The 15,408-nt window shown below is 53.2% G+C and overlaps 1 protein-coding gene across 8 annotated transcripts in view; it reads right to left on the bottom strand.

Moving 5' to 3' along the window:
* The window catches only part of NTRK3 (neurotrophic receptor tyrosine kinase 3), a 402,674-nt gene extending 388,237 nt beyond the window's left edge, over positions 1-14,437 (bottom strand). For all 8 annotated transcript variants that reach the window (XM_037987726.2, XM_037987720.2, XM_037987721.2 and 5 more), the window contains exon 1: positions 14,139-14,437. In XM_037987726.2, the coding sequence (XP_037843654.2) occupies positions 14,139-14,386 (248 nt within the window). In that variant the 5' untranslated portion in view covers positions 14,387-14,437. The remainder of the gene's footprint in view (positions 1-14,138) is intronic.
* Between the last annotated feature and the right edge of the window lie 971 nt (positions 14,438-15,408).

Genomic DNA, 15,408 nt, shown 5'->3' with positions numbered 1-15,408 from the left:
AACTTGGCCCACCTCCCTTCTCTGGAGGTCGATTTCCAGGTGCAGGGAGAGGCCAGGACAGTTGCTGCTCAGCTGTACACATCCTAGAAAGACAATGGAGACCTAGGGACAATGGAGACCTCATAGGTCCTGCTCTCCACTGCTGTCCCAGCTCTCCCTTGTGGCTGGCCCATCGGAGACTCTCCAATAAACCCATGTCAGGTAAATGCACAAATAGAGAAATGAATGAACGGCCGCCTGGGAAGAGCACATGGTCACCTGCTCACGGACACACTGATGTGTGACTTTCCTCCCTCCCTGTGTCACTTCGCTCTCCCTCCCAGGCTTCCTGGGGTCACCTTCCAAATAGACCACCCACACCCCAAATCTTCATCTCACACAGGCAGAGTGACAGGGGAAGAAATGAAACTCGCTTCTCTTGCCTTTCTGCGTGGGGCCTCTGTGAGAAACAGCAAGGCCAGTGAATCAACTTCCCAGCCATGGGGACAATCTTGACAACTCACTCCACTGTTACCAACATTCAGTACACCTGGGAGCAGGTAAATCTAGAATTTTTAAAACTCTATTTAGGAAAGTTGCACCCTGTCCACCTTAGGGAAGCCACATTTTCATATATATAAATTTTTCTTTAAACTTTACATTAGATCCATTTTCTAAAATTCTGCCCCCGCTTCTCTTGAGATAACCCCTTGAGCTGTAGACCATTTGTCTAATACCTGCCTCCCTCCATTCAACTGTAGCTCCAAGAAGGAAGTATCATGGTCTTTTATTTTCTCAAGGCTGTGCCCCAGAGCTCAGCATGGGCCTGGCCCACGGCTGGTGCTAGGCACTAGGATGAAAGGGGGCAGACTCTCTTCCTCTCTGGGTCCCACAGAAGGAAGAGCCAGGCTGGCCCTGCTAGTGCATCTGCTCATTCTTCCCCAACAGTCCAGATGCTAGGATGGGCTTTGGCAAACAGCAAGGCAGGCGGCCAGACACCTGGGCACCCCACAGCCTAGGTACAGATGAAGCTCAGCAGTCACCGTGGGCTGAACACGCCACCAATGCCAGGCCCCCATTAGCTGTCTGTTACACACTTGGAAGACAGTCCTTTGGAAAACGGAATATGAGGCTGCCCCTTCAACACCTGCCCTAGGGATGGGAGCCAGAAGTCCTCATAGGCCATAGGGCCCTCCCATGGAGGAGGAGGAGCTGCAGCTGCAGGCCCTAAATATTAGGCCCTTCTTTCCACCCTCTTCCTTCAACACCAGGGACTTCGAGGGGCTCTGAGCTGAACTCCTCTTCCATTTCTTTCTTGCTCCTGAGTGCCTCGAAGACAAGGTTTCTGCCAAGAGCATAAAACCTCACCCCTTCTCCATGCCCTTGCCCCCTTCCCGCTTCTTATTTCACTCTCTGAGTCTTATCACCATATTTGTTCAAATGACTGCCACTTAAGAGGTGGCAGGGAGTCAGAAACACAATCTGGAGCAAAGCTGATATTAAATAACTTCCTGAGCTTGGCCCGTCTGCCAACGCTCCCTCCTGGATCTCAGGTGGAGAAATGAAGAGGCTGCAAGGATGAGAGCCAGGAACACCCCAATTCAGCCTCAGAGCCACCCCTCCAATGAGAGGAGACTGGGGTTTCTTCACCAGTAAAGCCCAAAGCTTAGCAGTGACCCCTACTCCCCCTTCTCACTTGATCCCATCCCCCATACCACACACACACACAGACACTCTCAGCAAAAGATATTCAATCATGTCTGACACTCAAATTTAAGCTACAAGAGCCTTTTTTGTCAGCCAGACCAACCCCTACACTTCCCAGGTAAACAAACTGAGGTTCAGAGATCTGGAGTCTCTTGGCTAAGGCCAACCAGATAGACTGTATTAAAGCATCTCAAAAAGAGTGGTGCCCCAGGAAAACACCAGAAAGGCTCTGGTTTTTAGGTGCCAGGATTGTTTCATTACAATCAAGTTAGTCAGTTGCCCATGTGTTTTCTCCAGTTGTGACTTCGTACTGTGGGCCCCCCAAGAAACATCCCCAATAGCCATCATCACATCAATGCCCTCAGGAAAAAAAAGTCTTTGGCACTGAGCAGTTGAAGGGGAGAAATTCTGCTAATGAAACCTCTGAAGCCAGTATCCACTAACCCTGACTCAGCCTCACCTGGCCCAGACAAGCCCCACCACACCACCTGCAAGATCAGAATACACTTGCTGTTCTCCATGCCAGCCACTAGGTGTCACTGCTGCTCCCCCATGAATTGGAACCACAGCGCGTTCAATAGGGGGTAAAATGACCCCAGCCGGCCAAGGGGATCTCATACATATCTCCTGGGTGTGACCTAACTTCATATTTCTCCCAGAAAGAGATAGATGGACAAGCACGTTCCAGATGCTGTTCCATCATGTTCCAGATGCTGTCCCCACATCGTGTACTTTAATCCTCACAACACCATCTCACATCTCCCGATAACACCTTACTTTGCAAGTGAAGAAAATGAGGCAAAGAAAAATTAAATAACGTGCTTACAGTTTAAAAAACCAGAAAGGAGGAGAGCAAGGATTGAAACCCGAGAGGAATGTCAAATTCCATGACCTTTTTACTACTCAATTTAGCCTCCCTTGAGCTATCAGTCTCAGTGCTATCGGCTCTGGTTGAATCAAGCTGGTTTGCCATGACCCCAGAGAAGATGGCATCTGGGAAGAAACCAAGTGGGGCTCAGGCTTTCATCAAAGGTACAAATCACAATAGGACAGGCTCAACAGCCCTTCCCTCCCTGCAGAAATCATGGTCTAGTGCCCTCTTGTGGCTTAACGTGGAACTGGGATCAATGTCTATGGGAGGCTCTCCTGGGTGGATTGGAGGGATATTAGGTCATCCTATTCCATTGGATTCCTACATTCTTTCTACCAGGGATGGTCCTGAAGCCCCCTCTTCAGACAGACTTATTGGATTACAATAGCCAAGAGGGAATCAGCTAGTGAATGAGAAGCTACATAGGGCAAGAAGCAATAACACCACATGGGACATCTGCAAGAGGCTGGATGCTACTAAATTACCCTAGATAGAGATTTCTGGCATCCAGATTTCTGGGGCTGCAGAGTGGGGAAGGCAGATAGCAGAAACGCTTTGCCTGGGACCCTACTTCCACACTTGGTATTCCAAAGGAGTCCTTTATCAGCAGGAGCCATAACAATCTCCCTGTCCCTGTGGCAGGCATGTACCTCAGCCACTTCGTCCCTTTTTACAAATATATGTCATCTTAGCCCTTCTCTTGTCTCCTTCAGCTTTGTCCACATGCTAGTTCCCTCATGCAACTTCCTCTAATCCCACTCTTCAAGGACCTGGAAACGTCACTGCCCATCACCTCCTACAGACTCCTGTGGACTGCTCACCAGCTTGGCTTCTGTGTAGCCATCACATGACAGGCACCTACCATAATCTCATTCAACTCTCACAACGACTCTATTAGATGGGTATAGCTAACCAGATTTTTCAGATGAGGAAACTGAGGCTCAGAAAAGTTAAGTAACGTGCCTAAGCCTATACCAGGGCAGAGCCAAGATTTAAACTGAAAGTTTTTTGACCAAAGAAGCCTCTACTCTTCCCACTACACCAAGCCACCTCTCAGGAAAAGGAACCACTGAAAAGTTTGGGGTGCAGGAATTGGTCTAACCAAATACCCTGGATTAGAAGATTAATCCCTTTTAGGGTGTGGAAAATGAGCTGGAGGCAGGAGAGGCTGGAGACAGGAGAGACTGGAAGCAAGAAGAACAGATGAGGGCTATAAAAAGTACCCATGCTTGTGGGGATGAGGTTCTGGGGTGTAGTAATAGGGAGAGAGAGAGAGTTTTACACACACACACACACACACACACACGCTCATTAAATCTTACAATAATCCTGCCTTATTTTTATTATTCTCATATGAGAAAACTGAGGATCAACAAGGTCAAGTAGCCAGCACAGGGTCTCAGCATGTAAGAGGCAGAATCACAATCTAAAGCTTCATTTAGTTGTTGCCATAAATAAGTAGGGTTGCATATGCAAATGATCTCTGGCCCAGTAGGAGGGCCATAATGTCAGCTTCTTTCCTGCTCTTCAGTGGACCAGACTTGAAAAACTATCAGAAATAAGGAAGTAGGGAAAGACGGACCACAACAGAGAGGACCCTGCCTGCAGCCCCAGGTCAGGAAGCTGGGAGCAGACCCTCAGGAAAGAGTCACAGGCCCCAGAGCAGAAAGCTCCACACCCACCCCAAAAGCAGCAGACCCTGTCTCTAAAGCTGATAACCTTGTTAGTAGGAGGACGCTCCTTTGTGCATGGAACAAGACAGCACCTGCTCAGATACAAGACTGCCTAGAACAGAGAGATGGGCCAATGGTACTCTCAGAAGCTGATAACCTTGTTAGTAGGAGGACGCTCCTTTGTGCATGGAACAAGACAGCACCTGCTCAGATACAAGACTGCCTAGAACAGAGAGATGGGCCAATGGTACTCTCAGAAGCACTGTCAAAACCAGCCAGTCCAGGCAGGGCCCATGACCCTGGTTTGCAAGGCACTTTCTTACCCATCTCTGTGCATGGTTATCTCCGAAAGCAGACACAGGATCTGGAGAGGTTAAGAGAAGACGCCAAGCTCTCATCTCTAGTCAATGCCAGGACCTGCTATTTTCTGAGCACTACTTATCGTCTGGTAATTTCCAAGGTTGGGTTGGGGGGCAGGGAGAGGGGAGAGATGCCCCCACACTTGAGCCAGGGTATCAGACAGCCTGAGGGCCTGTATAAAGCTTGCTTTCTCCATGATACTAGCCCCACAGTGAAACTATCTGTCAACTTCTCTGTGCCCCTATTAAGCCTGTGGGTCTTCCTGGGCTACCTCCCATGCATTCACCCCATTACCCTTTGTGCAAATGTGCTGATCTCCCCTGCTGCTGCTGAGAGAAGGCAGGAAGGAGAGCACACCAGGTGGCTTTCCTCCATCCAATGCACTCTCCCAGTCACCTCCTTCACAGGAAGCCAGAGGCTCATGAGTCAGAAAGCCCAGGTCCAGGAGTCTCACACCCCTGGACTGCAGAGATACAATGGAAGCAGGGCCAGCTCAGCGGAGAGATGCCCCTCATGGAGGAGAGCTGAACTCCCTGCTCAACCCTGGCTCAGGAAATGTTTTGAAAGCCAGGCCTGACACTGCACTTCTCACCAGGCTAGCGCCACACGCCCGGCTCCAGCCCTGGGAAGCCACCAGCCCAGGACCGTCTCGTGCGCCACACTGCCCTCTGGTGGCCACCAGGAGTGTAGACGCAGAGGGAAGCCAAAATCTTTAAGGCCTGTTTACGCAGACCTCAGACACGATGTGCACAGAACACAGGAGAGATGCACTTGTGCCAGTGCCAAGACGCCCCCAGATACACGCACGCAGCCCTGTTTCCCGCAGCACGTAGCCGGGTTTAGAACTTCGAAGCTACTATTGCTCCCCTCATGTTCTCCCCTTCTCTGTAGCTCTGTAAGAGCTCCTTTCCCCGCCTCTCTGTAAAAGCCCGAATCCCTCAGTCCCAGAGCAGACACCAACAGGTGCATGGAGACCCACACCAGCTAGGGAGGCAGGGCCCTTCGTTCTGGGCTGCCTTGTGCCAGGAACTCACTGGGCGATTGGGCCAAATCAATTCACCTCTCTTGATTCCTAAGTTCTTTCTCTGTAAAACAGTGTTTGGTCCCAACATTTTCTGAACCCCTTTCCAGATCTAGTAATTTATTGCTCAAAGTCTTGATCTTCTCTCTAACTCAGAAATCTTCCCAGTGGTCTAGAAAAGGAAATAACCAATGTGGTACCCAATTATTTCCAGAGCCTAGCGAATACATCATTGCATAGGTTTAAACATGACTGTGACGCTACTGGGGAGCCAGACTGGAGAGTTCCATGACCTCAGCTCTCGGAAGTGGAGAGGCCAGTGGCTGAGTGATGATGAAGCAAGCTCACACAGCCAAGAAGCAGCAAATACGGAAAGTGCACCAAACCCTGCCCCTCAGTTTCGGCTGTTTCACAGAAGAAAATTCTATCTGTCTCCCATGCTCAGAGCTCATCCCTATGGAAAGAGAGATGGAGCTTCCATGAGCAATGAAGGAAGAGAGATGGGGTAAGGTTGCAGGGGGATAAAGGCTGCTTATTGTGGAGGGGACCAGGGAAGGACTCAGAAAGAAGTTCTAAATATCAGCTTCCAGCTCCAGCTGCCCAGCACTTTAGACACCCCCCTTTTGCTCTGTACCCAGAAGTATTCCTGGCACCCCAAAGCTCTACCTGGGAGAAGCCACTCAGCCCTCTGCTCTCCCATCCAAGCTTTCGCTGGTCATGAGCACCAGGGGCATAGTCCTGCTGACCACGGCTCAGCCCAGAGAGGAGCTTGCTGGGACCCAGCCACCAGCTTTCTGAATCTCAGCCAGCCTCAGCTGGCACCTGTTCTGCTGTGGACTGACCTGACCTCAGAGGCCAGGACACCATGGGGTGGACGAGGAGGCCTGGGAAGAGGGTGTGGCTGAGACACAACCTCAGGAGAAACTCCCTGTTGGGAACAGGTCAGGAGGGGAGACCAAAAGCCTCCCCCACCACTAGAGAGGCCTGCCTGGGATGGTGTTGGCCGCACTGTTTGGCCAACACCACACCCATAATTATCCTAGGTGCCTTCCCCTCCAACCCCAGCCAGGGTAATTCCCACCCAAGGAACTGAAATATTGTAAACTAAAGGATTCTCCTAGACTTTTACATCAACTCCTTTATTTTTAACTTAATAGTAATATATTCATGTGTGTGTGCATGTATGCATATATATGTGTATGCTAGTATACATATGAGTATTGCAAAAGAGCATAGGCAACATAGCTTAATATTTAAATGCCAGACTGCTTTGCCATTTACTGGCTGCATGAAATTAAGTGAGTTAAGTTCCTTCTCTGCACTCAGTTTCCCCATCTGGAAAATGGGGAAATAATAGTACTCATCTTATTGGGGTTGATGTGAGGCCACAATGAGGTATTAGCCTTAGAGTGCTCACCACAGTGTCTGGAACATAGTAAGTGTTCAAGAAACACTAACAATTGATGTCATGCACTCAGTAGATGCTAGCTGTCATTAGTTATGTATCGACAGACTTCTCTTTGCCAGACATGACCCAGGGCACTGAACTTCAACAAGGTGCTTATATAATGTAGTTTTTATTATTATCCATGTTTTATAGACAAGGAAATTGAGACCCAGAGGAAGAAAGAGATTTGTTCAAAGCCAGGGAGAAGCCATGCCTGGAGGAGCTACTGGGAAAACTGGGCTTAGGAAAAGAGCAGCTGCCAGAGTCCTCCATGCTTCATGATGCATGTCTGGGGAAGGAATCCTGAATCTCCCACCGCCCAGACTCTGGGACACTTATGAAGGGACAAGCCAGGTGGGAGGACCAGGGGCAGAGGTAAGGCCAGGGGAAAAGGACAGGTTTCCAAGCCTGCTGACCCCCAGGTTCCCCAGCCCTGTGTGTGAACGGAGCTCAGCAGAAGGCCTCATCAAGTTGATTTCTAATTGGTATGGGCTGCAGGCTGCAAGGAGCCCTGGGGCTGCCAGCCTCACATAGTTGCTGCCTCTGGGGACCCTGAATTTGGAAACATTGCCTCAGAGGGAGACACGTCATGGGGGAGGCTCTGGCTTTGACGAAGTGCCCAGAACAGGAGCCAGCGCTGAGTAGAAGGCGGCCCTGGCACCTGGGAGTGTGCCTGGGAAGAGGAGTCTTCGAGAGACTCAGGGATCCCGGCTGAGTCCCTGCCCACTCTGGGCCCTGGGACCCTCGTGGGTGACATGAGGGAGAAGACGACTGCAGTGGTCCTTTCCAGCTTTGAATTCTGGTAAGCCCTGCACTTAGAGGCAGCGGAAATGGCAAAAGCCTCCTTGGGGGTTCTCAGGACTCCACCGGGCCCTGAGCTTTGGTGTTAGCCTCACTGGAGTCTTCGCTCCTCATGACCCAGCCCATCAAAGAGCAGCTTCCAACACACCGGACACCAGAAGGATTTGTGTTCCTCAAAGTTGAGGTCAACGAGGCTCAACGAATGACAAGTGACATGAGCTGATCAGTCAGTTGGTCACCAACATCTGAGTGACTGAGTCCAGCCTCTATCTGGGCCACCCTTTGACCAGTTGCTGAACAATCAGCCACCCTCTGCAAGTCTCTCAAAGATGGGTCCCTCTAATGCCGCCTTTTGGGTGGAAAAACTTCCTAGATGAAAATGCTCTGCACCTTCCTTTCCAACAAGCCAAACCCCAGGGCCTTAGGAGACCAAGGTCCCCAGGTTTGATCCTCTAATTATCTTTCTCTGGGGCTGTAACTACTCCTGCTTCCAAATCTCATGTCAATAGACCCTCACACTTCTGCCTTCCTCTCTCAGGCCTAGTCCTAATGTCTGGCTGAAAGGGCCATGCCCAAGAAAGAATAGAGCCAAGGGGCCCACAGGTTGGTAAGAGAAGTCCCAGAAGAACCACAGACTCCTGAGAGCCTCCGGACTTTCCCATTTGTGAGCTGCAACAACATGACCACCTGGGAGGCTAGATTTGTTCTTTATTTTGTTTTCTTGATCTGTAAAATGGGACTGGTAAGCTCTGCTTTTATACACAAAGCAACTGTCACAAAAATAAACTCAACAATTGTAAACTAAAAATAATGATATGACTGATGGGGGCATTCGTGGAGATGAAGAATTTGCTACACAGGGATAAGAAGGTAGGATCCCGGTAGGGACTAGACCATTGTTTAAGAGCTGGCCTGGCCCCTGCAAGGGGGCTTTTGGGCCTTGGGAACTCTGATCTGGAACTGAGATTCCCCACCCCCACCAGTTTATTCCCTCCTCACATTGACCCTTTCCCCCTATTAATCAACCCCTCCTTGGCACGGCATCAAGGGGGAGCCAGGGGCTTCAGGACCATCTCTCCTGTCACCACCCTGTCTCCTTCTCAAGTGCCAACCCTCCCAATCACAACAGCGGTGGGTACCAAGCTGTTTTGATCATGCATGATTTAGCAATCAAAAAGTTTATTTTATAACTCCCAAACACTCATATTTATTACTTTATATGTTTATATATCTATTATCTATACATTAAATATGAAATATCCTCTTTTCTAGGCAAGAATAATTTGCAATAGAAGTTCCAATGTTTTCTTCTCACACCCAGTGGAGAGCTGTACTCCAGCAATGGGCTGAAAGCTTTGCAGAGGGACATCTTTTTCTGGCCCTGAGCCCAGGGTACAGATGGGGAGCCATGAAGCTGGGTGTCCAGGCCCTAATGAGAGGCTGCAGGCCCCAGCACATTCTTGTTAAATATGCCATTTGGTCTGGGCAGTTGACTCTAAATAGTGTCATGTGTCACAAATGGTGTCAAATTCTGGGTGGCCTGAGTTTGCTAAAAGGTGGGAAGGGAAGGAAGAGGAGAAAAACCAGTGTCCCAAGGTCGGTGAGGGAGTACACCTCCTCCTGGCACCATCACAAGGGTCATTGCCATCCCAAGGAGGTGCCCTTAAAAGTGGCCTGGACGAGCCTCCTGGGGGAAGTTCCCTGGGCCCTGAGATGACATATGTCCAAGTTGGAAGAAACACTCTGCCCTGAGGCCTCAATTCATAGTTGAATTTACAGGCTCAGAAAGTCTAGAGTGCCCTGATGGAGCTCACAGGGGGTTAGGGACAGAGCCAAGGTGGGATTCACATGACCCATCCCTTTCTCTGCCACCAGCCAACTGGAGGCCCTGAGGGGAGGCTGGAGATCGTGCCTATGGCTCCTGTGTAAGCCACCCACAGGAGCACATGGGATGGTGACCCAGGGCCACAGTGAAAATGCCCTGATATTGGCAAGGGCCATACCAAACGAGGGCCTCAGGCTACCCACACCCACCCAAGAGTCAGCTGAGGTGGGACCCTGGTCCTTCTACAGAGTTGGACAGAAGCAGCAGCTGGAAGGGACTGGCAAGACAGGGACAGGGAGTATCCCAGGAGGGCATGCATCAGGCCCTCCCTTTCTCACAGCAGCACCTCCTGTTCAGCCAGGCAGGAGGGTAGTAGGATCCTTCTAGGACCCTAAGGAACCTTCCAGATTGCAGGGTCAGCCTTCCTGGCGTCAGTAGATGAGGACTTTCAAAGCAGTGGCCAGGCCAGGCTGGTTTTTGCCCAAAGTTGTCATGGCCTCAGGTCCCATGGAGTTGCAGAGCAGATGCCCTTGGCCCCAGGGTGTATGACAGAAGCTTGACCTGCTGGGCTTCGTGGGGCAAGGGATCTTGGCTCTGGAGCCACCAATAGCCTCTCCTCGGTGGAAAACCCCAGGGCCTCAGGAGACCAAGGTCCCCAGATTTGATCCTGGAAGTATCTTTCTCTGGGGCTATAACTACTCAAGCTTCCAAATCTCATGTCAATAGCCCCTCACATTTCTGCCCACCTCTCTCAGACCTAGTCCTAATCCTGGGGCTCTGAGCACCTCACTGTGCCTACCGAGAGCGAGCCCCATGATGACTTTGGGGCCTGACTCATACCCTGCCAGGTCATTGTCAAGGCTGGGTCTCCCCTTGATCCTTAGAAAGAATGAGACTCAGGAGCCAACACGACAGCCAAAGCCCCAAATGATCCTTCAGGCAGCCAGAAGAGGGCCTTCAGGGAGGGCCATGGAAATGAAAGGACCAGAGAGCTGCCTAATACCAGGGACCCTGTGGGGGCTCAGAGTGAGACCCTGCTGGCGACTTAAGAGTCCCAGCTAAGAGCCCATAGCCTTTGCGAGCCATGGTAGCCAACCCTGAGCACACCTGGTCCAGCCACGCCATCCTCTCCCACTTCATCTTTTCTAACAGCTAAAGACCATACCATTCCAACCCAGCCCCAGGCAGGCCTGGCCTAGCAAACCGGCCACAGCCTGGTTGGGCGTGGCTGCACATGGACCCTTCCAGGCTCCATGAGGTTCCTGTGAATCAGTAGCTGCAAAGGCAAAGGGATTGGCCTCTTGGGCAGAAAGGGGCCAAAAGGGAGGGCCCTTTGGAGCAGCATGGCTCTGGGAGGGGAGGAGGTGAGACCGACATTTCTGCCCTGATGCCTTACAACTGATTTCCTCCAGATGCAAACAGGGCAGCTGAATGGGGATATGGCCTCCCCCATCAGAGGCAGTTCCCAGCCAGCTTCCTTGGATGGCCACACGGGAATCACTCCACACACCACCTCTGAGAAGCAGAACCACAGGGAAACCTCTTGTCCCTCTGTAAACTCAGGTACAATCAGTTCAGCACTTGAAGGAAGGACTTCGAAACATTACAGCCCGAAGAACAAGAGGCTGAAACTGTGGAGGCCTCAGCATCTTCTACCCAGAGTGTGCCCATGCTATACCCTGAGGTATCCACCAGCATCAAGAGCTTCAGGCCAGTGGGAGGCTGTGGAACCTCTTGGCCCCATTTCCTTGGTAACATCAGAAATCTGAAGAACAACTCTCCAGCAAGGCATGGGCTTCAACTGAAGCCCTCTTCCCAAGCCATACTAAAACAAGAACCAACCCCAACCAAGGGCGCTCCTCTCTGCCCACACGCCCCTCTTCCAGCCTGCTCCACATGCAGCCCCGCACAGTGGGGGTCCCTGCTGGAGTTGTGTGCATGGAGAAAGTGACCTTACCACCCCAAGCCTCCATTTCCTCGGAAGTCAAACAGGGATGGGGATGCCGACTTCCTGGGGTGAGCGTGACTCCCTGCCCTCTCTCCAGCCCTCTGGCTCTGGAGTGGAAATCTGGGCCCTTCTCAAGCTCAGTCAATGCCAGTCATAGATATAACAGGGCACTGGGGAGAAGATGGGGTGAGGAGAGGTCATTCGAGCTATGACCTCTGACCCTCCCCCACCTGCCACTGGCACAGCTCCTGTGGGAATCCAGTTCCCTTGTTCTTTGGTGTGGGGTGGATTTAGAGAAAGGAGTCCTGATGGCCTCTCAGAGTCCAAGTCCTGAAACAAGAATGGGAACACACACAGAGGGGCTCCAGATCCACTCCCTGCTCACTATCCTCCCAGACACCCTCATGAGGCCCTCCAGTGCCAAAGAGGGCAGGAGGCCACCCCAGTCCCCTCCCACCACAGACCTTTCTGGCAGCCTGGAAAGGCTAACCCAACTCTTCCCTATGAAACTGCTTCCCTGAGCATCATTTTCAGAGGAGCAACACCTCTGTGTGGCTATAAAGAGCCTATGTGATTGTGACCATCCCTGCCTCCCACTGGCTTTCTACAGATAGACACATCCTTGGAGCAGCACACTGGATGCAGCTCATGCCTTCCCAGAGACCCAGGCTGGGTACCAGGGGCCCCTTCTTCCAACCTTTGGCCCACGCCTGGCAATCTCCAGGTCGGGCTTCTGAGCACCAACACTGGCTGCTCAACTCCCACCTTCACCACCATTCCACTCCCCCACATCTACCCCCTACACACACACAGCCCCAGTAATGCATTTCCAAGTCTGAGTTTCCCTAACAGTCTCACTCTGAACCCTTCTCCCTGCATCCTTGGGAATGCCGGAAGACTGTGGCCTGCAGTGGGGGAGAGGCACAGTTGGGTCTGTCCCCTTTCTCTTGCCCTCCCTGCTGCCCCCCCCCCCGCCCCGGCCCTTGGCTGTTTGTCTTGTCATCACTGGCCGGGTTGAAGGGGGTGAGGGGGTGAACAGCAGAGCTGAGATATGGGTCAAGCTTGTCTCCTGGGCCAGGAGTCAGAGACATCTCCAGGGCTATCCATTTCCCTCAAACTGTCAGCAGCGAGAACGCAAGCAAAGGCTCCATTAAGCCAAGAGGGCTGGTGGGCTTTCCAGAGAGCAGGACTGCAATTCCTCCAGGCTTTGCAGCCCCAAGGCCCTGGAATGAAGCAAGGGGAGGTTCTCCCAGAGCAGCACCAAAGGCAGGTCTGGCCCCCTTAAGTCCATCCAAGGGGTAAAGAGCCACCCAAACGCCTTCCTCTAGACCTTGGCCAACACCTCAGCACAAACCCTTCTCAGCTGCCTATCCACTGCTGGGGGTCCTCAAGGGCTGGAAGCCTTGGGGGAAAAGAGGTGAGAATTATCCTCTGAGCAATTCCAGTAAGGTCCACATCCTTCTCCAGGGCGGTAGATTAGGAGGGGGTCACCTGGCCGAGGTCAACGAAAGAAAAGAGCAGACTCTCCGGTCCCCAACCCTCGATCTGTCCTCTCCTTTGCTTCTGCTCCCATCCCCACCAAAGAAAAATAACAAGGAGAAAAGAGCAGGCCACCACTGGTCTCCCTCCGACGGGGCAGAACCAAGCAAAAGCCAGCCAGAGTTGAATGTTCCAAATGAACCGATCCGCACGACCATACAAGAAACCCCCCTCCCCAAAACACACGCCCTCTCCTCTCCCTGCGCCATCCTGACTCGGAATTATCCGGAGCAGTTATCAAAGCCCAAACCGAGAAAGGATCTGTAGGCGCCCAGATGCAGATGAGGGTGGCAAAGGGGGTGTCTCGGAAATGCCCAAAATGGGGCTGGAGAGGGCGGGCTGCAGGAGGGGAAGGGAAGAGGTAGGCGTCCATGACGGCCTCCACACGTCCAAAGTCTCCCCGCGAGCAGCCAGCTCCCAACTTGTTTACTTGTCAGCATGTTTTGCTGTTTCCAAATGGAAATAGTTAAACACCTCGGCTGGATCGCGAGCAGTCCCTATCTGTCACCTTCCCTGCCGGCTAAGCGCCGCCGCCGCCGCCGCCGCCGCCGCCGCTGCTGCCGCCTCTGCCAGAGAATCGAACCACGTCTACTTTATTTCACTTGAGCGTGGCCAAACTGTTGCTATTTAGTGGGGGGCAAAAAAAACCAATTTGCAACCTCGAAACGAGAAAGCAGCTGGTGGGGGGGCGGGTGGGAGCTGGGCCCCGCGTGCCCTCGGCGGCCGGGGTCCTCTCCCGGGAGAGGCACACACACGCATCGCCGGATCGCGCCTCATCAGGGCCGGAGTCACCTGGAATGCGCAGCCCGAGAGCATCTCCCGAGCCACAGCGAGCCTGACGCGCGCCCAGCGGGCGGCGGGCAGCGGCGAGCTGGGGCGGGTGGAGGGCCGGCTCCTGGCCGCGGGCGGGCAAGAGGGAGACGTGGAGCGCGGGGGAGGCAGGATGGGGAGCGGCCGCCTGACTTACATGGAAGTGATATTCCTTGAGATGTCCGTGATGTTGATGCTGGCGTTCCCATTGCTGTTCCCTGAATCCTGCCCTTCCAGGAGGGGGAAGAGGTTCCCATCGTCCGGCCGCCGGCAATTGATCTCAGTCTTGCTGCAGACACAATTTGCAGGGCAAGCCAGCACGGAGCCCACATAGTCCAGCCAGACGCTTCCCAGCAAGAAAATCCGCCAGAAACTACACTTGGCTGGGCAAAGAGAGACATCCATCTCCGATCGCTGCTTCTAAAAAAGAGGAGGAGGAGAGGAGAGGGGGGTGGGGTGGGGGGAGTGGGGAGAGCGGGGGGGAAGGAAACAAAGACGGCGAGGGAGGGGGAAAGGGGGAGGGGGGGCTTCTGCCTTTGAAACGCCGAGCGATCAGATGCAAAATCCTTCAGCGTCTGAAACCATCGCGGCCGCCGCCGCCGCCGCCGCCGCCGCCGCCGGGTGGGAGCCGCGAGGAGCGCCTAGTGGCGCGGTCTGCCCGGCATGGTGGCCGGCTCGGCGATCGCTGACTCGCCGGGTCCGGGGACTCTGGAAGCTAGGCGCGCTCTCCGACTCCGAGACTTTGCAGGGTTGCAACAGACGGTGGGGAGGCAAAAAAAAAAAAAAAAAAAAAAAAAAAAAGAAAGAAAAAAAAGGAAAAGGAAAAAATGGTGCTAAAGTCACCAAGTCCCACCTACTGGGCAGAATTAAAACGGACACACCACACACCTGCAAAACACACACACTCACACACACTCACACATACACACACCCGGAGCCCGAGGAAAGGAGGAGAAGGAAGATGCAGTAGGAGCTGCAGCAGCCGCCGTGAATGGCTCGCAGCGCGGCTGCAGAAATGTACAAGTGCTCCGAGCCTTACGAAACGCACGGGTTATCGGAGCGTCTTCCTCGGCTCCCTCCCTCCCTTTCTCCCTCCCTCCTCCCCTCCCTCTTCGTGGCCTCCTCCCCCCGCCCCCCGCCCGGGCTGGGAGCGGCAGGAGAGCGGAATCTCCCCCTCCCTCCCCTCCCCACACCCGTCTCTCTCCCCGCTCGTCCTCTCCCTCCTCCCCACCCACCCACCCACCCACTTGCCGGCTCGCGGCTCTAGCCAGCACCGCCACCCGCAGCCGCGCGGCAGCCCGCCCGCCCGCTCCACGCCTCGCAGCGCGGCGCCGGCTAGCCGCAGCCCGGGGGAAACCGAGACCGAAGGGAAAAAGTTGCAGTTGAGATTGCGAGGGTCGGGGCTGGGGAGGGAGAGTTGGCGAGCT

The sequence above is a fragment of the Chlorocebus sabaeus genome, chromosome 29 (genome assembly GCF_047675955.1).
Source record: "Chlorocebus sabaeus isolate Y175 chromosome 29, mChlSab1.0.hap1, whole genome shotgun sequence".
In the NCBI taxonomy this organism is placed as follows: Eukaryota; Metazoa; Chordata; class Mammalia; order Primates; family Cercopithecidae; genus Chlorocebus; species Chlorocebus sabaeus.
The sequence above is the reverse complement of the archived record's forward strand: the minus strand, read 5'-3'. Positions and strand labels throughout refer to the sequence as shown.